At 39.6% G+C, this 27,785-nt stretch overlaps 1 protein-coding gene and 1 non-coding gene across 2 annotated transcripts; both read right to left on the bottom strand.

Annotated features, from left to right (window-relative positions):
• Window positions 1-4,936: 4,936 nt before the first annotated feature.
• On the bottom strand, window positions 4,937-15,373 carry LOC141649873 (uncharacterized). Its single transcript, XM_074458545.1, has 9 exons — window positions 15,277-15,373; window positions 15,051-15,185; window positions 14,813-14,941; window positions 14,251-14,704; window positions 13,859-13,979; window positions 6,089-6,218; window positions 5,864-6,001; window positions 5,347-5,766; window positions 4,937-5,193 (listed from the first exon to the last, which is right to left on the bottom strand). Exons 1-9 carry the CDS (start codon window positions 15,371-15,373, stop codon window positions 4,937-4,939), a joined length of 1,881 nt encoding a protein of 626 aa, XP_074314646.1.
• A 12,062-nt stretch (window positions 15,374-27,435) lies between these two features.
• Window positions 27,436-27,542, bottom strand: LOC141650553 (small nucleolar RNA R71). Its single transcript, XR_012546578.1, has one exon. It is a non-coding gene; the product is annotated as a small nucleolar RNA R71 (small nucleolar RNA).
• Window positions 27,543-27,785: the final 243 nt, after the last annotated feature.

The raw sequence follows: 27,785 nt of genomic DNA on the forward strand, positions 1-27,785 counted from the left end.
AGCCCGCTCGCCTGTACCCTAGCTGCAACAGCCTCACTGAGACATATCTGTCTAATCTCCCTCGCAACTTTCGGCCTCTCGTAGAGCTTGATCCACGACCTCATATTCTCTGGGTTAGGGTCCGACCAACAGTTGAACGCAACGTGACCACCAAAACTCCGTAGGGTGCCAGTGTTACTAGGACCACCAGGAACGGGCTCTCTCAGGATCCAAGAACTATCTCTCCTCGGCCTCCTCGACCTATCGGTGCTAGAGGATGTCTCTCTAACACTCGAATAGCGTCCTCTACTATCCCGGCCCAACCTCAGACTCAACAATCTCTGCGGTGATGGGTTCTCTTGGACCCGATACTCAACAGCAACCTCCTCCTCCTCGGAACCATCATCCGACGGCTCATCCTCTCTATCATGCTGGTAACTACCAGCAACCTCCCGTGACCTCGCCTCCTCCTCCTCACTACCGACGTGACCGGGAGTAGGCATCATAACCATGCGAGACGTCTCTCGAAGTGGCGGTGGTTGTTGGTGGGCCTTCTTAACACGCAAACGACGCTTCGACATCGTAACAACCCGCCCAGCGGTACGGTCGTGTACGTTAGGCGGAGGCGGAGCATGCATGATGGCCTTTCCTCTCTCATTTCGATCTGCCATCTGCATTAAGAAAATAAAAGTTGTTAGAAAACACGTTAATCGACTAAAAAACATACTCCCTCCAATTTCATTTATTGTTCCCCTTTCTTTTTGCCATAAGAAATAAGGAAATCAATTTGGACCACACAATACACATGACCCCACATGAAATTGATTTTGGACCACACAAAGTTGTCCAAAAAAGGAAAGAGGGAACAATAAGGAAAGTGGATGGAAAGGGAAAGAGGAACAATTAATGAAATTGGAGGGAGTATAAAGTAACAAAAATCGGCAAATAATAGCAAAAACACGGTTCTTAAAAAAAAATAAACGTACCACGGACGAACAAAAAAGCCCCTTGTTTGACCACGGACGAACAAAAAAACCCCTAGTTTGACCGTGGTCAAACGTAATTTTTTTTTTTACCATGGCCAAACAAAAAATTCCTTGGTTTGACCACGGCCAAACGTAAAATCACGTTGTTTGACCATGGTCAAACCAAATTTCCCAACGTTTGACCACAGCCAAACGTGACAAACCCACGTTTGACCGCAGCCCAACGTGAGAAATTCACGTTCAAAACATGGCCAAACAAAAATTTCCACCGTTTGCCATGGTCTTGCCCCAAATCGACCCTAAATCACCTCCCAATCCGATTTAACAACATCAAAAATCGACTCAAAATCTAGTCTATTTCGCAAACAACATCAACCTAAGTACAAACAATAATAAAATTTACATAATAAGAACTAATTAACATGAATTTTACAAGAAAAACTAACAATTTCAAAACTAATTCAATTAATTTTAATAAAAACCTAATACATAACCTAATTTACTAACTAATTCAATTACAAAACAAAATTAAAGTCATATAATCAATTAACAACAACAAAAAGGGAAGGGAAAGGGAAACAAACAATTAAAAACAATAATTTAGCTAACTTTAACAAAAAAAATTAAAAAAATTGAGACTTACTTTTTATGGTGGTGATAGAAGTAGTGGCTGTCGTGGTGGTGGAAGCAATGGTCGGCTGGTGGTGGTGGCGGCCGGCGGCGGCCGGCAGGGAGCGTGGTGTGGTGGTGTCGCGTGTTGGTGGTGGTGGTTAATTGGTGGATTGATGAGTATTTTGTTTGGGTTTTTTGAATTAGAGAGGAAGGATAGAATGCTAGTGAGAGAGTAGGGATAGTCGGCGTCTTTTTTATGAAAAACGTCGTCGATATTTACTAAAGCGTCGTCGATATTTACGAATCAGGAAAATAAACTAAAATGGGGGGAGTATATCGGTATTGTAATTATGTTGCTCATTTATTTACGGATTATAGTATTGCGATTGTGTTTGTAACGCATACATGCACTCTAATCATTTAGCCATTTAGGTGACACTTCAAAATGAAATAGAACTAGTGTAGATCCCGCGCAAATGCGCGGTAAATATAGGTCTTTTAATTTTTAGTGCATTAGTTATGGATTTTAGATTTATATCTCACGAATTTTTATAAAAACTAACTAATATTAAAATAAATCAAAAGAATTGAATAATTCCATGAATTGTGTTTTTTATGAAAATATTTCAACTACATCAAATTATTTTTAAAAAAATTCTTTTTTCGTCACGAAATTAATAATAGGGATACAGTTGTTACGTATAGATTATTTTAAATGGAAAATTAGCTTAATAAATGAAAATCTAATTTATTTCCATATATAAATCTGAGCACTTTGGTTGCCACTTAGAAAACATAGGCATTGGAAAATCCCATGATTTTGAAAAACATGGGTTGTTTGGTTGCCATAAACTAGTTTTATGCCCGTGCAAATTGCACGGGGTTGTCGTTTAGGGTTGAGAAGTAGGGCTGTTAATAGGAGATGCTCTTTCATGGTAGTATTAATTTTGGAATTCTAGAATTACAGAAAAAAATCTCAAAATTATAAGAGTTAACAAAAGTAGAAAAATTGCAAAGAAATAAGTACAACAAAAAACTGTTACGGGGTACATCATAAGTTAATTGAACTATAACTTCTCAAAAACTTCTTTATACACTACGTTGTTTGTTCTATTGGACACGCGTTTATCATTATCGCAAATCAGAACCTTCAATCCCTTTTTGCTTGTCACTCTTGAAATAGCGACATAGAGCTGACCGTGCGTAAACACCGACCTTGGAAGATAAAGCCCAACATGTTCTAGTGACTGTCCTTGGCTCTTATTTATCGTCATTGCAAAACACACCGCAACAGGAAATTGTCTTCTGTCAAACTGTACCGGAAACTTACTGGAATCAGATGGAGTAAGTGTAATACGGGCAATATGCACTTTATCGCCCTTATGACTACCCGATAAAACTGTTGCTCTAATCACACGTGATCCCAAATTTGTCACTATCAGTCGAGTGCCATTGCACAATCCGCGAGATTGGTCAATGTTTCGAAGAAGCATAACTATAGCACCAACCTTCAGCTTTAATTCGTGATTTGGAAGCCCCGAGCACTTAATAGAGTTAAGAAATTCTGTGGTGTACAAATCACGGACCCCAATATTACTCTCATCTTTACTAACCTCGTCTGAGCTGAAGTAAATTTTCTCTGTTGCATCTATTCGAGATAATACATAGTCATTAACCAAATCAACGATCTCATGTGTAGGTGAAAGGATCACCCTCTCCTGAAGATACTCGGGATTCGATAGTTGATTCTCGAGGGATGGGTAAATGGCATCTACAATCGAAGCGATAGGATCTCCAGTGTGCTGAATCAAAATGTCATTCGGCAACTCTAATTCAACTTCCCCATCATTCGGATCTCCAGCTACCCCGTCTCCAACTTTTAGTATCCATTCTGAAAACTCCTTTATCTAAGCAAGTTTGGAACACGAATCTCCGCCTCAAAGGCGCATGTTTTTTTGTCAATTTTAGCACCTTGTATGAATAAACAAATATGTAATTTATGAGATTATGTAGAGTAAAGTAAATTTTTAACCGTTACATATGGAATAGTTAATTCAAAACGTGCATTATTTTTCGTACCTTGCAAGCAGACCACAAATTTGAAGCACATAGTGACGCATTCACGATTTCCGATCTGCTGCCTTTAGGGATAACGGGAAGTATTTGTCGAAAATCACCTCCAAATACGACAACCTTACCACCAAATGGTTGATTGATATCTCCGTCGTTCGAAAAACGCATGATATCTCTTAAACCCCTGTCAACAGCCTCGAAAGCATATCTGTGCGTCATTGGTGCTTCGTCCCATATAATAAGCTTTGTCCTAATTAAGAGTTCGGCTAAATCACTTCCTGGTTTAATCCTTGAACACGTAGAATTTTCAACTACATTGAGTGGGATACTAAGTCTCGAATGAGCAGTTATTCCACCGGGAAGTAAGGTAGCTGCAATGCCGCTGGATGCTACAGGAAGCACAATTTGTCCTCTACTTCTCAATGCCGCACATAAGGTTCGCCAAATAAACGTTTGACCCGTCCCTCCATATCCATATACAAAGAAAACACCTCCGCGATTATTACGGACTGCGTCCATTATCTCATTGTAGACAGCCATTTGCTCGTTAGTCATGGAAGATAAAAGGTGCACATGTTCTTCCGCTAAAGAAACTCTGTCATAAGATAGCTCGTCGGATACTAACGTGTTCACGGGATGAGGTGGGGATGATTCGGGAAAAGGCATGTCTTCAAACCTACGTAAGCTACTGTCGTTGCGTTGAAGACATGCTTCAATATCTAGCAATGCATAATTCTTAAGTTCATCCTCCGTTAATCGCAACGCTGTGAATTTAATAGGCGCACACCATTTTAAAAGTATATTAAGCAATTATTACACGGCAGTGCTTAAATAAAAGGGGAGTTACTATAATATTATATGAATTTACAGTAATCACAAAATGCTCATAACAACTAACCTTGGTTTTGAAGCGCATTACGTTGTTGATATAGGATGTCATCTGAAAGATGCTTCCAGATTTTCTCCCACACTTTACTTGGCATCGCTATAGTAGCAGACAACAATAAAGTGACAAAGAGGTTTCTTAAATAAGACCCGGAACCCCAACGGCTTGCTTCCTCTATAGCGTCAATGTACTCCTTATCATCTCCAAGCAGCCCACGTGCATAACATGCACCTCTGAATGTAGGATGCAAAACATCATCAAACCACCTTAAATCCTCATAAGATTTAGGACCCTTGACGAAATTTAATAAAGTTCTCATATAATATAGTTCACCACAATTAGGGGAAACATTATGCATTCTTCCAAGAGCAAAACCACTTTTTCTAGGATGCCAAACACGTTATTCTTGTTTCCACATGAATTTCGTCGGGAACTGGCTATATAATAGTTGTTGTGCCTCCTCGCTAGATTTATTACAATCCATCCAAGCCAAGAACTTTGTCATACCGATTGTGGGATTATCGATGATTGAATCAATAGGGTCTTCATCGTTAAAAACAACGCTTTGCTCATCAGGAAGGTGAAAGCGCAATCTTTCAACAGGAGGAGTCTTATAATGGATTTCAAAGCCAAAGATTCTCCACACAGCTTCGCATGCTGAGATATAACGACAATCATGGAACCTCTATATCTCATCTATTTGGTCGGGATTCTCCTCGTTTCGACGACGATAAGAAGATTGCATTGTGGCTCGATCAGGCCCCTTATTTATGTACTTGAACAAATACTTGATTAATCGAGCTTGATTACACCATTCGACATTTATGTGGGCACGATATTTTAACAATAATTGCGCATTATATGGAACTACCCACTCATTGCCGAGTTTCCGTCCACTCTTCACCACGGTAAATCCCTTCTCCCTCCTCTTATATACAGGATACCCGTCCCCGTCAACCGTTGTGCTTTCGATGCACCTCTTCGGAAAGTTTCTGGAGCACTTAGATGCAACCATACACGGGCAAGTAGGGAAGTCTTTGCCACATAGACCGTATATCATATTCTCCTTCACAAGAGCATATAACAAAGGGTTTTCATCAGGATCGGGTATCTCGGCACTAATAATTTTATCTACATTTGCGGCCTCCGGGAATTTGACATCACGATGAAGACATATTAGAATATGAGCATGTGGCAATCCACGTTTTTGAAATTCAATAGTGTACGTGTCTGAAAGATTAGCCAAAACAATTTTAGGTTTTTTATTCATACGAAATTAGGGAGAAACATGAATGGTAGTGCTCGAAAGATTTATGTGTAACCTCACCTCCAATGACACGTCCGAATATGTGACGGTCTTTCAAGTCTTTCATTAATTCCGCCAGTTTCATCTTGAAAACACGACTAAGAATATCAGGTCGATCCTCCGGCCTCAAAACTCTTTTAGAGACAAATCTCATTATTTCTGGCCATTTTGGATTACATGTAAATGTAATGAACAAATCTGGATACCCATACTACTTGCAAATGGTCATAGTATCTTGGAAATTACCTATAGTGTACCCATCTGATTGCAAAACCGATGAAGACATGAAAATACGGCTCCCGGCAGAAGATGGTTCGGTTTCCCCACGGTCGACCGCATTCGTAATATTTTTATACGTTTCCACACGAATCAACCCCTGATTATGACGAGGAAATGACAAGCTCTATGACTCAACCATCATATAACCATCGACAGTAAATTGTTGAAGTAATTTAGCAGCTAAAAAAAGAATTGGAGATTGAAGGAACGAAGATCTATCCTGGAGACGAAATGCAAACCACTCTCTCATTGTTACTTGATTTCGTGGCTTCTTTTTCTTACTTCTGTTGAGAGAAGTTTCGCTATGTAGGATGCCCGGCCTCCAACCGTCTTCGCCATGCGAAAACAACAAAAGATACCGGAGTGCTAAATATAAAGGGTGCAACTCGGATATTGTAACACCCCCATACTCCAAGTGCCTTACCAGGACCACTCAGGTATAAGGATGCTACCATATCGGTTGCCCGACGCATGATATTCATAAGACAATAAAGAAACAACTTTAAATAATATAACTTTAGTGAAAAGTACATCTGAAGCCAAATCCCAGAATACGGGTACAAGTTCTTAAAACCAACTGTCTACTGAAATACTGAAACGTCATAAAACTAAAAAAAACTACAGCGGAAGACTTCTATCGTCAGACGGTGGCACATCCCAGCTATCCCAGTACTCAACTCAAACCTGCTCAATTACTGCTCACCATCCCCGAATGGATCACCGCAGGTTTTACAAAACAACAACCGGGGTCAGTACTAATCACACAACTTATATATATCAACAATACGATAAACAAACAACTTACACCGTCACACGCACACAATCACACCAGTCCCATCAATCTCAATCACCGACTGTCCACTGGACCAGCCCTGCCAGTGGGGGACCGCAGCCGTACCCACCAAATCCCCGCTCCTCATATGAGCGATTTCCCTGTTCATTAATGTGCACATCCCCTTCCGTGACGGGTTCCACGAAGGGCGAAACTAGGGCGTGAAGCCACTCCCGCAAGTGACTCCACTCAGCCGAGAACGCATCTCGAGAACCAGAGACAAACAATCACAACCACAACCGTCACAATACAATTACGATATTAAACAATCAATCTCAACACATCAACAATCATCTCATTATGGGACTAATACTGAGTAGGAAATCCTACCTGGAAAGCACAACTATCAGACGGTCACTACAGCTGTATCAAAAAGGCTCTTCTACAAAACCTCCTCCTATCATACAAACATACAAACACTACCGAATCACAATCTACACAGAAACCCCCAAAACCCCATATTAGGGTTTAACCAACTTAAAGGAAAAACAGTAAAAAGGGTACATAGATCTTACCCTCGACGCAAGGATTCCAACGGTATAACAAACGATGAAAACCGACCTTCCAAACTCCGGGATTTGCTAACAATGCGATTAGGGTGATGAACGTACTTGCTTTCTCTCTTTGACAGTAAATTAGGTTTTAGAAAAGTGTTTAGAATGATGACGGAAAAGATTATATACCTTAATCGCATAATTAACAGAACCCGAGAAATAACCCCCCGTAAACCGGGTACTCGATCGAGTAGCTAAGGTTCTCGATCGAGTACCCCCCTACTCGATCGAGTATCGTAGTTACTCGATCGAGTAGCCAACAGGTCAGAAACTATTTTAAAACGCAACTCACCCTTACTCGACAGAGTAAGGCCTACTCGATAGAGTACCCAGAGACTTATAAATACGGAGTATTACAGTCTTCCCTCCTTAAAAAGAACTTCGTCCCCGAAGTTCAACCCATACTCTAAAAACAAACATACTAACTCGATCAAGACACAACAACGTGACTAAGAACTCAAAACGAAACTCCAACCCAAACATGAACTCGTAACACCAACTCCACTAACTATTCTTACCTCCACAACATGGCTCACGATATCATATCAACTCCATTATATCTCTCTCAACACTAACTCCATACACTACCAACTAGCTCCGTAATATATTATCCAGAGAAAATCCAATATCAAAATACCCATAACATCAAACGGAATGTTACATTCTACCACCCTTAAAAGGAACTTCGTCCTCGAAGTTTACTCAAACTCATAACATCATCCTCCAACTGTCAACACTATATAAAATATTCTCATACTCCAAAGCATCACACTACTACAAGCACGGCCATGGCCTTTTATAAGTATTATCCACAAAACAAATCCCTCTTTTACGTTACGCTAACACTCTACTTCCAATTATATTACAACATGCACCACCATGAAACTCTCTTTTATTGCATCCTACTCCTCTTAAGACAAATGTTACGTCCTCGTAACTCACTACTACCAAAACCTTAGCTATATTATCTCATTATCTTCATCACCACCACATGTTAAAGATAACCGCCTATAACCTCATTTCCATAACCACTCCTATTTCTCAAGGCTCTCTTACTTCAACAGTTCTCATACTTCAAATCACTCTGCACACCCCTAACCTATACCATAAGGCTCGTAGCAAAATCACCATACTAACTCTCCATTATTACTGCAAAACAACATACCTCTCTATGTAAAGCACCTATCACCCAAAGGCATAACTCACGATACACACTCGTTACGTACACTCACACTAGATCCTCAAGTTCTTTCCTTCATTACCGCAAAACTCATACATAACTTAATATGACACTAATTCCCCCAACACCCTACACTCATTGTCTCAACAAAGGATTATAAACCACCTGCATCTTTCAGGTCATTACCACACATGCTTTACGAATCACTTGCCATTACCATGCCCACTAAAGCCTTATCTAGAACAAGATAAAAAGTACTGTAACAACTCCTGACAACTGTGTCCCATCAACAGAACATTTCTATACCATGACAACAACGAAAACATATACAACTCTCTTTATATTAAACTCTACCCTCCTTCTCAAACTGAAACTTGTAAGAAACATCAGCAAACAAAACAACGATCTATCGTCCAAATCGAAACTCATAGGAAACAACAACAAATAAAACAACAGTTTATGTATAACTGGTATGTACTTTCGAAAACTCGTATCATAATCATCCTGCCTACTCCACCAAAACCGGTGACGGCATCGTAACACCGTCACTAACAGCCACACCGCAGTGCGAAAAATACCCGCATAATAACACTAAATACCGTGCCCGGATCACAACCCGAGACACCACGACCACATCGATAGACATCACAACTACATACAATTCCATAAACACTGACTCGGAAATAACCTTTCGGACAAGAAACTTACTCAAATCCACTTTACTCAATCACAACGCAACATATTATATGAATAAATGGATAAGCACCTCGTGAGCATCATTTCCACCATTTCACGGAATACACATGTATTATAAATACACATACAATTATAACTAACCATGCCAGATCAATCAAATTATCACTTTTGATCATCATTCCATTAAGTTACCATATCCAACATATATTACAGAACATTCAGATAACAACATTATAACTATCACGCCATACCGTTTCTCGTGAGGTCACAACCTCACACCAACATTTATATACATCTTAGACCCATAATCACATCCAACTAGTCAATCCTGATCACGTAAGTTACCAATCAACAAAGGTTACCTGTCGCCCGAGCTTAACTCGCATGCCCCTCATCACATTCTTCCATTCGCATAACCAAACCTTCGCCGCCATACTTAACTATACAGCTAACACTCACTATGAGAAACCGCCTCCTAAGACTATGTCTTATACTTCCTCACAACCATACCTATCAATTCAATCTCTACAAAATCAGCCTCTTTAGAATTGCCATCTTTCCTATTTATCATTAACCTTAACCACTAGCGACAACACCTCCACACAACTACCGTTCGTACATCAACTTCTTACACTCATCTCTAAACATCACCGTTTCTTCCCTATCTTTGGTTATCATCCCCAATAACGAGCATCAAATCTATCAACAAAATTACCTCAACACTATTCCCAATACTATCCTTAATTGTATGATCGTAATCTAACTCTCCACCAAAATCTCATATCTTGCAGATATTTTACCAACTTCTTACTTTCCTTAATTCCTCAAAACTCAAGACTAATCTTGTTGTTCTGAAGCTCCTGTATAACCATTAATTCAATTCCTCATGATAGTATCATGCATCTTGACGATTCCTTACTTTTATATCACATAACTCCGGTGAACATTTTCTTAGTTTTACTCCCCTCATGCTTTTCTTTTTACACTCAACTAAAGCAATTAACCATTCAACTCCTTATTACTTCTTCCTAACTCTTTAGTGCTCCGATCACCTTCTCATTGCTCCAAAATTCCAATCCCATTATTTCTTATCGATATTATCTCACTCTTCCTTACCATGGGCCCCCTCTCATCTCTCCACTCACTCACACTTGTCACTAATTTGTCCATAAAAAAATTAACGTTTAATGTTCAAACAATTACATCTCCCTTTTTACATCTCTAGAAATCAAAATTCTTTTATACCGTTAATTGCCCAAGGAAATCACACATTAGTTTCGTCTCTCGATAACACAAATTTCCAAACTCAGTCACTATCTGCAAATTCACGTCGCGACATGTCTCCATTAAGTTTACTATATACCACTCTTCTCAATTCCTCTAAAACGACCTTTCATTACATATATTCTTACTCAACACTATTTCTAACCATCTCCTCCATAATTCGGTATACATCTCAGGTTGCTACTATCCACATCCTTTCTTTCAATCTTTTCATTCTCACGTTCCTTAAACTTACATCATGCCTTGCCCACATTCACTTACATTTTCATTACTCAACATACAATCATGTCACTCATCTCGTCTCACACAACATGCTCTATGCCTCAATTAAGTCATACCAATCACAACACATATAAATCATGTCCTCCCCACCGAACTCATACTCATCATAGGTGCCACTCTTTACACCACAAGATTGGGTAACTTACGCGTCAAGACCAACATACATGTAAAACAATGCATAAAGAAGCAAAATAACGCCTTTGAATTAAACATAATATGCAACGAAGTCAAAAGATAAGCATATGACCCAAAATAGGGGTCACTAGATCGAGTACAGGCCACTCGATCGAGTAAGTGACTTACTCGATCGAGTAGGTGAAGATCAGAAGCACGTAAAACAAATTACCAGGGACACTCGATCGAGTAACTAACGTACTCGATCGAGTCCCCCCCTACTCGATCGAGTACCAAGGCTACTCGATCGAGTACCTACGCATTTCTCAGCTCTGTCCAGTTTTCGTAAAACAGTCATAACTCACTCATTTCTTGGTCGTTTTGGGCGTGTGACCTATCATTAGAATCGTAAAAGGACAAGCTATCACCTCCAATTGGAATTACATCAAATTCATTTATGTATCTCAAGTTATAACAGTTTAAAGACAACTTTGCTGTAATCAGACGACATAACTATTTGATTTTTTTTACTTCCAAACAGCTTAAACAACAACCAAGCAAACAAAACCAGTCCAAAACTCATAAAACCAGTATTCATAATCATATGTTACTCTTTTCAAAAGCCAAGCAACAACATTTATCATGCACATAATTTATTTAACTTGCCAATTATGACTTACCCACATGTTTTTATTCTATCACTTTTCGTAAACAAAATCACAAATACATGACATCAAGTCCCCTATTCATATGTTACTAGCATAACAACATTATAAAATAACTTCCATTATATAACATGCTTAATCATAAATCATGTTATCATACCACGATTATTCATCTTTTTCCACTAATTCATCCATCATGCCACATATTTATCCACCATATTCGTTCAACATATTCACCCAGCACATGTTCAATTCACACTCCCAACCTTCTGTACTTTTACTCAACACGACAACAACAACATGTATACTTACACATCGCTTTATATATATATATATATATATATATATATATATATATATATATATATATATATATATATATATATATATATATAAACAAAACACTTTTCCTTACATAATTATAACATGCCAAATTACATGTATCAATCATTATACTCTCATGCTTTACAATCAACCAACATACAATTCACGTCATCATCATCTTTCAATTCAGATCCCCCATCCTCCACATGCATGCATCCATCAATTCATACAACATACTACTACATCGATACACACAGCACACAATAAGCACATAACGATCCCGACACATATCCCATGGTGACCGGTTCAAAATTGTAGGGCGAGTTCGCGACTTTAGGACGTCTCCCAAGTCTTTGCATTAGCTCCTACAACCTTTACCCCGGGTTCATTTTAATTGACTCCCTAGATTCATTAGATTCATTAGTTACAGGTTTCAGGATCGTCGCTCTGATACCATTTGTAATACCCCCATACTCCAAGTGCCTTACCAGGACCACTCAGGTATAAGGATGCTACCATCTCGGTTGCCCGGGGCATGATATTCATAAGACAATAAAGAAACAACTTTAAATAATATAACTTTAGTGAAAAGTACATACGAAGCCAAATCCCGAATACGGGCACAAGTTCTTAAAACCAATCGTCTCTTGAAATATCGAAACGTCATAAAACTAAAAAAAACTACAGCGGAAGACTTCTATCGTCGACGGTGGCACATCTCAACTATCCCCAAGACTCAACTCAAACCTGCTCAATTATCGCTCACCATCCCCGAATGGATCACCGCAGGTTTTACAAAACAACAACCGGGTCGAGACTAATCACACAACTTATATATATCAACAATACGATAAACAGACAGCTTACACCGTCACACACACACAATCACACCAGTCCCATCAATCTCAATCACCGACTGTCCACTGGACCAGCCCTGCCAGTGGGGGACCGCAGCCGTACCCACCAAATCCCCGCTCCTCATATGAGCGATTTCCCTGTTAATTAATGTGCACATCCCCTTCCGTGGCGGGTTCCACGAAGGGCGAAACTAGGGCGTGAAGCCACTCCCGCAAGTGACTCCACTCAGCCGAGAACGCATCTCGAGAACCAGAGACAAACAATCACAACCACAACCGTCACAATACAATTACGATATTAAACAATCAATCTCAACACATCAACAATCATCTCATTATGGGACTAATACTGAGTAGGAAATCCTACCTTGAAAGCACAACTATCAGACGGTCTCTACAGCTGTATCAAAAAGGCTCTTCTACAAAACCTCCTCCTATCATACAAACATACAAACACTACCGAATCACAATCTACACAAAAACCCCCAAAACCCCATATTAGGGTTTAACCAACTTAAAGAAAAAACAGTAAAAAGGGTACATAGATCTTACCCTCGACGCAAGGATTCCAACGGTATAACAAACGATGAAAACCGACCTTCCAAACTCCGGGATTTGCTAATAATGCGATTAGGGTGATGAACGTACTTGCTTTCTCTCTTTGACAGTAAATTAGGTTTTAGAAAAGTGTTTAGAATGATGACGGAAAAGATTATATACCTTAATCGCATAATTAACAGAACCCGAGAAATAACCCCCCGTAAACCGGCTACTCGATCGAGTAGCTAAGGTACTCGATCGAGTACCCCCCCTACTCGATCGAGTATCGTAGTTACTCGATCGAGTACCCAACAGGTCAGAAACTATTTTAAAACGCAACTCATCCTTACTCGACAGAGTAAGGCCTACTCGATAGAGTACCCAGAGACTTATAAATACGGAGTATTACAGATATACGCTGAAGTTCACCACTTTCCTTCTCAATAATAATATCCCTCCTTTCCACGGCGTTTCCAATGTCTCCTTCAATAAGAACGGCAACCTCAGAAGCTGTAGGACGGTTATATGTTCTGCCATCAGTTTCTCATCTTGAAATAAGCCGAATAGAGACATCTCTTTCTATATCATTTGATAATCTATCTCTCGCCATTCTGAATCGCATAGCTAATATATTTTCCTCATCGATCATCCTTTGCAACAAACAAATTAGGTTATCGTTAAACCGTTCCGGATTATTCGGGTTGCAAAATATAAAATAATAATTACTCCGCATGAAGGTTATCATGAGGCGCAGTCGTATATTATATTAAATTCGCAATAACATATAATCTGTTGTTATACCTATGAGCATTCTTACGGTTTTGAACTTCTTGTTCTGTGTCATATATGTACAGCTGGCAAAACTTTGGAGTATTTTGATCCGGCGGCAACAAACTCCCGATGCGATGGACGTTTTGGCCACCCATCCGAAAAGTATATGGTCCTCGACCTTGATTTACAGAATTATCGATCTTTCCTCCCATTGACGTGAACAAAAACATCATATTGTAAGCTCGAATGTTATCAATAAAGTGGTTTCTTAGTGGGTGTCGCCGACTTAAAAGATCCAACAACAATTGAGGTGGTTGTTTAAGAAGAGGAAGAGTAATTTTGCCATCAGAACAACACAATGAGAATGTAGGATGTAATGTATTCCTATCCTTACGTACGCGTTCTAAGTACCACAATATTGCACCGTATTTGTTACATGAAACGTCGGGGTCTCCAATATCCCAATCTCCTTCAAGCTCTAAATCTAAAAATTTAAAAAAAAAATTGAAAAAAAAATAGGACGACATTTATGATGTATAAACGGTTAGTGTAAAAATAATAATAAATAATATGTAATTTAAAGAACTTAAACCTTCTTCATTAGCTTCCCTACTTGATGGATCATCATATTCTTCGCTTAAATTTCTAACCAAGTCACTCACCAATCTAGCCACAGGATCGAGAGCTTGTTGACCTGAACAGCTTGGTCGGGAACTGGTACCTAAAAAATCAACAATAACATTGACAAACACTTTGAAAATACCACATACCTATTTAAGAAGTAAACCATCCCTTCAATCAAATAACGTAAATACTATAAGAGGTTAAACCTTCTTGTGGATTAACCCAACTCGATGAACTTTCGTTGGTTGGACTTAAGTCTCTGATCAACTCATTGACTAATCTTGTTACGGGATCAGGTTCTTTTTGACTCGTACAACTTGGTCGAGAACTACTGCTGCTACCTACGAAATATGACATCAAACATTACTTTTAATATAAATGTACCTAATTGTTGAAAAATATTCCAAAATCGTTAAGAATAACGTAAATAACCTGCGGCTGTACAACTTGACGGTGTAATCGGAGTATCGGATGAACCATTCCTAAATTTCTTATTGCCATGTAATTCTTTTCTGTTAACTTTTGCCATCTTTGAACGTAATGACGCAAGTAGGTTGTTATCATTTTTCGTAGATGGTGTAGAGGGGATAACTGGTCGGGTTGTCAATGTAGTTCGACATGCCCTTTTGTTACTGTGGTTTGAGTCGCTACCTTCTCCTGTGACACGGGTGACTTAAAAGAAGACGGGATTATATAACATGTGACTAAATTAAAATGGGAAAAGTTTAATTTTTAAATTTTTAAATAAATATGTAAAATTACTTAGAAAATTAACATTTATTATTGAAAAGTAGTAAATCATATTGAACTAAATGTACAAAAGTACAAATAAAAATTAAAGCAGATTATTTGAAATTGTGCCACTAAATAACAAAAGTAATCTACGATTAAGGTAAAAGAAATTATCATTGGTGATATCGGACAACGGAACACGATTAGTGTATCTTGAATCTTGCGTTGTTGAATTAGATATGAGTTCGGACCGATTGTTATTAGCTACATGTAAGGACGCAAATGAATCAGAAAAACAATGAACCCAAATAAATGACCCACAACAAAACTAATATGCGGCCCAAAGTTAAAGCCAACATTTGACCCAAATAGACGGACTCAATTAAGAACAAAAATTCCAGCCCAAACCCAATGAAGTAAACCTATATGGCCATCCTATAAATACACTAAGAAAGCCAAACCCTAAAATTATTAGACACATCTCAGATGGACTCTTTAACAACAAAATTTAAGGCCCAAAACCAATGAAATAAACCTATCCGCTCAACCTATAAATACAGTGATAATGAAAATCCTAAAATTATTACCACAGTTCACTCACTCACTCAAACTCTTACCGCCGCTCTCAGCCTCTCACTATACTCCTCTCTCAAACCCTAAATTTATTACACTCACCATACTCCGCTCTCAGCCTCCCTTCTTCATCTCATTCACTCACTCTCTCCCTCCTTGCTTCAGCGCCGCTGCTCTCAGCCTCAGCCTCTCACTATACTCCGCTCTAAGCCTCTCACCATACTCCTCTGCTATTCCGTCCTCCTCTAACATTCCGATCATTTACCTTGCCGGATCATTGTTCAATATAGCAAAATCGCCGGATCTTATACTAACAAAGTCGTCGGATCATTTTATTGAGGTTAGCATCAAATATTTAATAGATCTTATACTAACAATGTTCAATATAACAAAGTCGCCGGATCTGAGGCGATTTGTTTCAAAATTTGCGTTTTTAAATGCTCAAACTTCCTTATTTGTTAATAATGGTGTTAATCCATATATTAAATAGAAAAAGTAATCATTTTTTTTGGAGAAATGCCTATGTATTCATCTCTAAAATTGTGATTTTCATTAATCTTTTTGGTTATAAATCAAGTATTTCGATCATTTTCTGAGAAAGTAATTTTTTTCTCGGCTCTTACTTTTGTTTTCATGTTCATTTTATATTATAGTATTAGATCTAATGAGTATTAAATCTGAGGCGATTTATTTTTCAATTTTTTCATTTGTAAGTGCTCAAAGTTACTGATTTGTTGATAAAGGTGTTAATCTGTTTGATTTCATAGAAAAAGTACTCATTTTTTTGGGTTATTGTATATGTATTCATCACGAAACAAATGGGTTTTCTTATTTTGTTGGGTATTTATTCAAGTATTTCTCCCATGTATTCTGAGAAAGTTATTGTTACATTGGTTTTCATGTTCATGTCCTCTTAAACTGTTAGATCTATTGAATATAAACCCTTATTTTGTTATTTTAGGTTTCGAAAGTTCATTTATACACATTGGGTTCTGGTAACGTCGGGACAGTGGTCGTCCGTCTCCGGTAGTTGCTTTCCTCTCCTTCTTAGTCGAGTTCTTTAGGTAAATAGATGATTAAGCATTCTGGTAAATTGTTTTACATTTTTATTTTTTATTTTTGATGATTTTTTTGGTTTAATTATTCTAATATTAATGAAAAATGTTTTTTTGAACAGGCCGAGACAAAGTAATGCTCTCTTCGAATTCAAGTATCATATACTACATCCCATTAAGAAGGTGATTATCTTTTTTTAACAATCATTGTTGTCAACACTTACGAGGGTGGGATCTTATAATATGTTAAGTATTTAGTTGATTGGTTTGCTAAATATCAAATGTTTACCTTTGCTTCTACTGTGACCTGATTACATTGAGTAAGAATCAATTTTTTCGAGTATGGTTTTCTAAAAATCAATTTTGCTTCTTCTGTGACGACTTTAAATTAACATAGATGGTCAACATTCTATGTAATCAATTTTTGCCTTTCTGCATTTAAAAATTGTTAAGTATGTTGATGTATGTTGAAGGCTGATAACCCAAGTTGATTACTTAGAGAAAGAAGGCAAAGTTGCTTAATTGTTAATAAGGGTGTAAATCCCATTTGATTTGAGCCGTTTTTTTTTTCCTGAGCTGAAAATTTTAAATCTTTTGGTAATCGTAATTTGCTGAAACCATAATCAGATAATTATTGATTGTGCATTATTCATGTTTGTTTTCCCCAATTTATAAGGACACTGTCCATGTTAATGCTTTAAAATTTATTTTGCTACATAATTTTTTAAATATTGGTTTAATATGTTTTTTATGTATTTTATAGTTAGATTATTTGGCTTAAAAAAAATTTGGATCCTGATCATACCAGAACTCCTAATCTCAGGTACTGTCTTATTAATTTTTCTGATTAAATCCCTAAATTTTTTTGTTTCTTATTTTTTACATGGTTTGAGGTTAAGTACCATAATCATATAATGAAAAGTTTCTAACAATAAACAATCTTGTGCAGTGAACTTTCGACAGCAAGTGTATGCATCCGACCCGAATACAACCAAATAAAGATAAGTATTAAATTTACCTTTGTTGATTCTCCTGCTTTTTCTGGTTTCGTTGTTCTGAGAAGTTGAACTTTGATTGTTTTCCATGATATTCAACCCTCTATTTACTTCAATTCCTTTGTAGTTTCAACCTTGTACAATGGAGTGCAATTTAACCTTAATGTAGTAGGGTCATTATAAATAAATTTGATAACAATACTGGATTGAAATTGATATGAGGTTAATGGTGTGCTTTGATGCTTGCTAGGTTTTTGGTTTGTGGTAAATGATGAATGATGCTGAATAATGATATTTCTGTTTTGTTGTTGCTGTAATACTCCGTATTTATGAGTCTTCTGGTACTCTATCGAGTAGGCCTTACTCTGTCGAGTAAGGGTAAGTTGCGTTTTAGAAAAGTTTCTGACCTGTTGGGTACTCGATCGAGTAACTAGGATACTCGATCGAGCAAGGGGGTACTCGATCGAGTAGCCTTGGGTACTCGATCGAGTAGCCGGTTTACGAGGAGTTTTTCTCGGGTTTTGTTAATTATGCGATTAAGATATATAACCTTCGTCGTCATTATTCTAAACACTTTTGCAAAACCTAATTTACTGTTAAAGAGAGAAAGCAAGTACGTTCTTAATCCTAATCGCATCGTTAGCAAATCCCGGAGTTTGGAAGGTCGGTTCTCATCGTTGATTATACCGTTGAGATCCTTGCGTCGAGGGTAAGATCTATGTACCCTTTTTGTTGTCTTTCCTTTGATTTGGTTAAACCCTAATATAGGGATTTGGGGGTTTTTGAGTAGTATGTGATTTGGTAGCATTTGTATGTTGTATGATAGGAGGAGGTTTCGTAGAGGAAGCTTTTTGATACAGCAGTAGAGACCGTCTGATAGTGTGCTTTCCAGGTAGGATTTCCTACTCAGTATTAGTCCCATAATGGGATGTTTGTTGATGTGTTGAGATTGGTTGTTTGATGTAGTAATTGTATTGTGACGGTTGTGATTGTGATTGTGATTGTGATTGTGATTGTTGTCTATGGTCCTCGAGGCGCGTCCTCGGCTGAGTGGGGTCACTTACGGGAGTGGCTTCACGCCCTAGTTTCGCCTTCTGTGGAACCCGCCACAGAAGGGATGTGCACATTAATGGACAGGGTTATCGCTCATTATGAGGAGCGGGGATTTGGTGGGTACGGCTGCGGTCCCCCACTGGCAGGGCTGGTCCAGTGGACAGTCAGTGATTGAGATTGTTGGAGTTGGTGTGGCTCTGTGTGTATGACGGTTAAGCTGTCTGTTTATCTTATTGTCGATATATTGAGTTGTGTGACTAGTACTGACCCCGGTTGTTGTTTTGTAAACCTGCGGTGATCCATTCGGGGATGGTGAGCAGATATTGAGAAGGTATGAGATGAGTACTGGGATAGCTGGGATTGCCACGATATGATGATAGAAGTCTTCCGTTGTAGCTTAGTAGTTTCTTTACATTTCGTTTGGAACAGTAAACAGTCAGTTTGAGAACATGTATTATACTTTTGGTTTTGGTTTCGAGAATTGTAACCCTTCACTAAGTATTTCTATTTAAACGTTGTTTCTTTATTGTTTATTTGATTATCATTGCCTCGGATAACCGAGATGGTAATGTCTTCATACCTGAGTGGTCCTGGTAAGGCACTTGGAGTATGGGGGTGTTACAAATGGTATCAGAGCGACGATCCTGAAACCTGTAACCAATGAACCTAATGAACATAGGGAGTCAATTAAAATGAACCCGGGGTAAAGGTTGTAGGAGCTAATGCAAAGGCTTGGGAGACGTCCTGAAGTCGCGAACTCGCCCTACAATTTTGAACCGGTCACATGGGGGTGTATGTCAAGGTCGTATGTGTTGTTTGGTTAACTTGTGTGTGTGAATGTGATGAAGTGTGCGTAACTGTTGGAGAAGTAAAAAGCTGAGAATGTGAAAGGAAGGTTGATGATATATGTAGACTCGTTGTTGGAATGAAAATATGTTGGATGTGTACAATGTGGCGTTTAATAACATGAAGTAATGATTTCGTAGATCGTATGAAAAGATGCGTAGCATTGTATGCTTAGTTATGATATAACGTTGGTTTTATAAAGTTTTTAGCATGTTAGAGTATGATATAGCATGCGGGTAGTGTTTTCGAGTTAGCATGACTCGATCGAGTGGGACTGACTTGATCGGGTGGGTTTTTGACGATTTTTGAGTCCAGAATCGAGTTTTTGGGTACTCGATCGAGTATCTAGGGTACTCGATCGAGTAGGGGGTCACTCGATTCTACTCGGTCGAGTATGTTAGAGATTAGAAGGTCTGTTTGGGTCTGAAGTTTGGGTACTCGATCGAGTATGGGGGGGCACTCGATCGAGTAGCCTGTTACTCGATCGAGTAGGGTCTGGGCAGCTTGTTTTCGTGTTTTGAGGTTTTGGCGCGTATGTTTATATCCACCCCTTTTTCCTGATATAGTTTCAAGATGCCGCCTAAGAAGAATGTGTTGTATGCGAGAGCTGAGCTTATGAACATAGATGACATCGTTAAGATGTTGGAGCATCAGGATGCTCTTACTGAGGTTTTAAAGACTGTGGGGAAAGATAAGGATAAAGATAAGGAGAAAGAGGTTGATCACTCAAAAATCAGCCTCTATATAGCGAGGTTTAACCCGAAAGAGTACAAGGGAGTTGGGGAGCCTAACCTTCTTGATAGCTGGCTTAGAGAGATGGAGAACATATTAGATTTGGTTCACTGTCCTGATGAGATGAGAGTGGAATAGGCTGCATTCTATCTGAGAGAGGCAGCTGGTAAGTGGTGGGATACGGTGAAAGTGAGTGCTAAGGAGATATATGCGAACCAAGGTTTACCTTCTATACCTTGGGAAGAGTTTCGTAGGGCTGTGAGGAAAGAGTTTGTACCGGAGCATGTGAGGAGTAAGTTGAGAGAGGAGTTTGACAGTTTTAAGATGACCGCCGAGATGTACGTGGCCGAGTACTACAGCGGTTCAATGACAAGTCTAGGTATGCTGAGGATATGGGTTTGAATGAAGAGAATTTAGCGCTGAGGTTTGAGAGGGGGTTGACCCCTAAGATTATGGATAAGTTACCCGTGGGAGTCCTTACTGATGTTAAGGAAGCTTATGAGAGGGCTGGGAGAGCTGAGAGGTTGGTGGAGATGGCTCAGGAGAGGTTAGGTGGTGAGAAAAGGAAGTCTGAGAGCGAAGGTGGTGGCCAATCTAATCACAAGAAAGGCAACCACAATCAGTCTAAAGGGTTTTCTTCTGGGTCAGGGTTCAGTGCTGGGGCTTCCTTTGGGCGTGGCCGTGGAAGTGTTAGTGGTAGTTGGGGAGTGACCTGCTATAGTTGTGGTGGTGTAGGCCACAAGAGACATGAGTGCACGAGTGCACCGGGAACTTTCCAGAGACATGCGCAGAGCTATGCGAGCAATAGGCCGGCTGAGTCATGGCCAAACCGGGGAAGTCAGAGCTACCAGAGTGGAGGCAACCGCAACGGTGGTAATTCTTATCAGAAACCACCAACGAACAACAACAACAATCAAGGGTCGGGTGCTAAGCCGACCACCTCAGCCAGTACTGTCCAGGGAGGTGGACAGAAGACCAGTGGAAAGTTATTCATGATGGAGAAGAAAGCAGCTAAGGAGGATGCACACGTTATCACCGGTACTTTTCTTGTTAATGGTATTCATACCTTTGTTTTGTTTGATTCGGGGGCTTCTCAGTCGTTTGTATCTTCGAGTCATGTTAAACGGTTGGGTTTGAGGGTATATGAGTCTGTAAGTGAACAAGTTTTTATACCTTCGGGTAAGTCTGTATCTTGTGAGAGGTTATATAGGGATGTACCTATGGTAGTTGGGCAGGTGGATTTCCCTGTAGATTTGCTAGTTTCCTTTTGACGGTTTTGAGGTGATAGTTGGGATGGATTGGCTGGGAAAGTATAAAGCTAAGATAGACTGTCATCAAAAGAGAGTGTCTTTAAGAGGTCCTAAGGGTGTTAGTGTGTCTTATCGTGGGTTTCTAGTCAAACACAGAGTTAAGTTGATTGCAGCTGTTACTTTGAAGTCATATCTGAGGAAGGGATGTCCTTTGATATTGTGCCATGTGAGAGATGACCGGATTGAGGGTCCGGTAGTTGATCAGATACCAGTGGTGGGAGAGTTTGAGGATGTGTTTCCAGAGGAGATCCCGGGGTTGCCGCCGAGAAGAGAGATAGATTTCACAGTAGAGTTGAAACCAGGGACGGGGCCAATCTCTAAAGCACCGTACCACATAGGTCCTAAGGAGATGGAGGAACTTAGAAAACAGTTGGACGATCTGATAGAGAAGGGATACATTAGACCTAGTGTATCGCCGTGGGGAGCACCAGTTCTTTTTGTGAAGAAGAAGGATGGGAGTTTGAGGTTGTGCATAGACTATAGAGAGTTGAACCGAGTGACAGTAAAGAACAAGTATCCTTTGCCAAGGATAGATGACTTGTTTGATCAGTTGAGTGGTGCATCAGTCTTTTCTAAGATTGATTTGAGGTCGGAGTATCATCAGGTGAAGATTAGAGAAGTGGACATACCGAAGACAGCTTTCACGTCGAGGTATGGCCATTATGAGTATGTAGTGATGCCGTTTGGGTTATCTAATGCACCGGCAGTGTTTATGGATTTGATGAATAGGATCTTTAGACAGTTTTTGGATAAGTTTGTAGTGGTGTTTATTGACGATATCTTAGTCTACTCCAAGACTAAGGAGGAGCATGAGGAGCATCTGAGAATCGTGTTACAAACTTTGAGGGAGCATGAGCTATATGCTAAGCTATCTAAGTGCGAGTTCTGGTTATAGAAAGTTGCTTTTCTGGGGCATGTGATCTCTAAAGATGGGGTAGCTGTGGATCCGGCAAAGATTGAAGCAGTAACAAAGTGGGAAGCACCAAAGAATGTTGCTGAGATCAGGAGTTTTCTGGGTTTAGCTGGTTACTACAGACGGTTCGTGAAAGATTTCTCCAAGATAGCTAGACCTATGACAGCGTTGATGAGGAAAGAGAACAGGTTTCGTTGGGATGAGAGTTGTGAGACGGCGTTCCAAACATTAAAGGAGCGTTTGACCACAGCTCCTATCTTAGCATTGCCTGAAGGGATCGAGAACTTTGAGGTTTATACAGATGCCTCAAAGAATGGGTTGGGATGTGTGTTGATGCAGAACGGTAAAGTGATTGCCTATGCTTCTAGGCAGTTGAAGCCTTATGAGGAGAACTACCCTACTCATGATCTGGAGTTGGGTGCAGTAGTGTTTGCTCTCAAGATATGGAGACATTACATTTATGGAGCAATCTTTAAGGTATTTTCTGATCACAAGAGTCTCAAGTACATTTTCACTCAAAAGGAGTTGAACATGAGACAGAGGAGGTGGATGGAGTTAATTGGCGATTATGACATGGAAATCATCTACCATGAAGGGAAGGCCAATGTAGTTGCCGATGCTTTGAGTAGGAAGAGTGTACATTCTTTGTGTACAGCTCTATCTTTGATGAGGCTGAGAGATGAGGTAGCGAGGTTTGGGATACATATGATGCAGACAGGGGATGCTATGGGTGATCTGACAGTGCAGCTTGTGTTTTATGATGACATTCGGGGTAAGCAGGCGTTGGATCCTAAGATAGTGGAGTGGAGAGCTGGAGTAGAAAAAGGGACAGTGTCCCGATTTTCTATTCATACAGACGGTAGTTTGAGGTTTGATGGTAGGTGGTGTGTTCCTAATGATGAGGAGTTGAAAAAGACTATCATGACAGAGGCACATTGCACACCATATTCGGTTCATCCAGGTGGAGATAAGTTGTACAAGGATTTAAAGAATACATTTTGGTGGCCTGGAATGAAGAAAGAAACAGCTGAGTTTGTGTCCCGTTGTTTGACATGCCAGAGAGTTAAAGGGGAACAGCGACGACCACAGGGTAAGATTCAGTCTTTAGAGGTACCTGAGTGGAAGTGGGAATCCATTTCTATGGATTTTATCGTGGGTTTGCCAAAGAGTCAACAAGGTAACAACATGATATCGGTGATAGTGGATCGACTGACCAAGTCAGCTCACTTTGTTCCAATGAAAGATACATGGACTAAAGCACAATTGGCTATGGCCTATCGAAAGACCGTGCTTAAGTTACATGGAGTCCCTAAGGATATAGTGTCTGACAGAGATGTGAGATTTATATCAAGGTTTTGGAAAGAGTTGCAGGAATCGTTGGGAACAACTTTGAAGATGAGTACAACATTTCATCCTGCGACAGACGGACAGACTGAGAGAACAATCAAAACTCTTGAGGATATGTTACGAGCTTGTGTGATGGACTTTGGTGGTAGCTAGGAACAGAGGTTGGATTTGATTGAGTTTTCTTACAACAACAGCTATCACACTAGTATTGGTATGGCACCGTTTGAGGCTTTGTATGGGAGGAGATGTAGGAGTCCGATTTGTTGGGACGATAGTGCTGAGGCAGTGGTTTTAGGACCAGAGATGGTGCATGAGATGGTGGAACAGATTAAGATGATCAGGGGACGGATGAGAGCAGCTCAGGATAGGCAAAAGAGTTATGCAGATCTACATCGCCGGGATATAGAGTTTCAGGTTGGGGACAAGGTTCTTTTGAAAGTGTCTCCTATGCGGGGGGTTATGAGATTTGGAAAGAAAGGCAAGCTAAGTCAGAAGTTTATCGGACCTTATGAGATCTTAGAGCGAGTTGGGGAAGTTGCATATCGTCTGGCTTTACCAACTGCGCTAGTGATGTGACCATAATTAGTGCACATTTAGTCCCCGAATTGGCCTCGTTTCCATGCTTTTTAGTGCATATTTGGGTCATTTACTATCTTTAGTTCTTTGTTTTGCATATTCTTTGAGATTTTGATCCCTTGGTAGGAAAGGAGTAAGAATCTTGCATTTTCGAGGCAAAACAAGGCTAAATTGATCGAATCCAATGACCAAGCATCAAGGAGAGACAAGATTAGAAGGCCTTTGTACATATGATAGTAGAAGAGCAATGTTGAGAAAAGATCCTTAAGTCCCCAAGGAAATCCCCAAGGAATTTATGAAGAAAAGGGAAGAAAAGAAGAAGATGTGTTGCTGAGTGACAATCCGAGCGGATTGTCACCAATCCGTCCGTCCCATTGCCTGCACAATCCGAGCGGCTTTGCTCTATTCCGCTCGGATTCCACCTCCACAATCCGCCCGGATTCTCTTGAATCCGCTCGGATTCCAACACCAGAATCCGCCCGTCCCGACCTTATTCCGCCCGGATTCCAGCACAGCACGATTTCCTCTTCTCCAAGCTACGAAGAAAGAAGCCCTTCTCTCATAAAATACCGGGTCCTCCTTGCTCAACTTAAAAAGTGTAATTACTAGTTTAGCCCTTAGTTAACTCTAATGCATCCTCCCTAATTTTCACTATAAATACCCCATTAGTCTAATTAGAGGAGCATGTTCTTCTTATCAATAATTAGGGTAGTTAATATCAATCAAATCTCTCTTTAATATTGTAATCAAGTATTAATCAAGTTTTAATCCAAGTTTTAGTTCTTTAATCTCTCTCTTGTTCATCCTTTATTTTGGGTAATTGAAGATTATTTGGGTTATTATTGGGGGATTGACAACCTCTCAATCAATCATCAAGTACTTCTATTATCTTTGCTTTATTATTGGAATCATTAGTAGGTATAATCTCTTAATCCCTTTTTAATTATTGTTAATTACTTTCATTTATTCATCATGTTTCATTTTGTTGGTATGATTGACAACCTTGCTAGCATGATTAACATGATAATGAGTGAGTAGTCTCTTAGCTAGGGTTAAATGGGTGATTAGGGGAAACCAACATGGGGAATGATTCATGCTTAAATTAATATGCTTTCATGGTTTATTTGCTTGCTTGTTTTGGTCTCAACTCATGCACATGTTATGTTTGATGAAATGTTAAGCCTATGAATCCTTGCATTTACTATCATCACCTATCTTTTCAATGAGACTTGTAAGACATAACCCAACTCGAGTCTCATTAGACCATGCATGTTGTTGAGTAGGGAAGATTAAGTCGACTTGTAGGTGTTGTACAATCTAATCGATTCGGCTCCGGGACCCAAACTTTCCTAGGATTGTAAGATATAACCCAACTCAATCCATCACAACAATAATTGCTTGCTTATAATTTGAGAACATGTTTGTATGATCATATCCCATGATTCCCCTATGATCCCATGACACCCTAGTGCCTTTAATCAATTGTTTACACCCCTTTAATTCATCTTGCTTGTTTATTTTCATTGCTATTTTAGTTTAGTGACCTTCTACATCAACCCAAATTGTGACACCCCTTAGACACCACAGTTGCAATAGAAATCTCATTTCAACTCCCGTCCCTTGGGATCCGACCTTTACTTACCTCTTTACTAATTGTAGAGTTGTTTGTGAAGTTATAATTGTGTTTTGATTCGACCGTGACCCAACGACCACATCCTTAATTGTGAAACACGAAACGGACATCGATCAAAAATGGCGCCGTTGCCGGGGACGGTGTTTGTTTGATTTAGATTTCTTTTTATTGTTATTAGTTGTGTCTTTCTTTGCCTTGGGGAAGTAAAACTCCTCAAGGTTTGTTCTAATTGTTTTCGAGTTGTTTGATATTTTGCATGTCTAGAAGGTCACAAGGCGACTTGCTACCTTTTGACCGTGAAATCGAAAGAACCTTGACGAACAATAGGAGACTTGTTAGGAGGAATTTGATAGGTGTTAGTGAAGTTGTTCAACCCACTAGTGAGTTTGTCAATCCTTTCGCAATAGAAGGAGAAGAAAACCCATTACACAATACCCCACAAAATCCACCTACAATGCCTAAATTCTCGTCACACTCCGTACCCACCGAGGAGAACCTACCCAATGGTACTCCTACACCACAACATCTAACCGGAAATTTTATTGCCAAATCCGCCTTTATCCAATTAGTTGAAAGAAGCCAATTTGGGGGGATGCCTAGTGAAGACCCTCATTCTCATATGAAAGCTTTTTGTGACTATTGTGATGCGATCTCACAAACCGGTGTAACTCAAGACCAAATTAGATGGGTCTTATTTCCATTTTCTCTAATTGGCACCGCCAAACAATGGTTGAAAGGCCTTGATAAGGCTACTCTCGGAATAGACTCTTGGAAGAAGTTGGCTCTAGCTTTCTACAAAAAATTCTACCCACCGGAAAAGACTAACATGCTAAGAGCTCAAATTACGGGTTTTAAGCAAAGGGATGAAGAATCTTTGTATGAAGCTTGGGAGCATTTCAAAGGAATTTGTCGCTCATGTCCTCATCATGGACTTAGCGAATGGTTCTTGGTTCAACAGTTTTGGAACGGTCTTTATGAAGACTCAAGAAATATCCTTAATATGGGATCGAATGGGATGTTCACCGAGGTTGATGACAACCAAACTTGGAGCAAAATTGAAGAGCTGGCAATCCACACTTCACAATATAGTAGACCTCGCAAGGCTACTAGAGGAGGAAAGCACGAAGTGGACGCCGTTACTCAATTAGGTGCCCAACTAAGCTCCCATATCGATAC

The sequence above is a fragment of the Silene latifolia genome, chromosome 3 (genome assembly GCF_048544455.1).
Source record: "Silene latifolia isolate original U9 population chromosome 3, ASM4854445v1, whole genome shotgun sequence".
NCBI classification, from domain to species: domain Eukaryota; kingdom Viridiplantae; phylum Streptophyta; class Magnoliopsida; order Caryophyllales; family Caryophyllaceae; genus Silene; species Silene latifolia.

Coding starts and splice junctions, on each gene's coding strand:
- LOC141649873 (XM_074458545.1), bottom strand. CDS start 15,373: ATGGCAAAAGTTAACAGAAAAGAATTACATGGCAATAAGAAATTTAGG. Junction 13,980..14,250: donor AACCGTAAGAATGCTCATAG/GTATAACAACAG, acceptor AACTGATGGCAG/AACATATAACCGTCCTACAG. Junction 6,002..6,088: donor ATCAGATGGGTACACTATAG/GTAATTTCCAAG, acceptor CAAAATGGCCAG/AAATAATGAGATTTGTCTCT.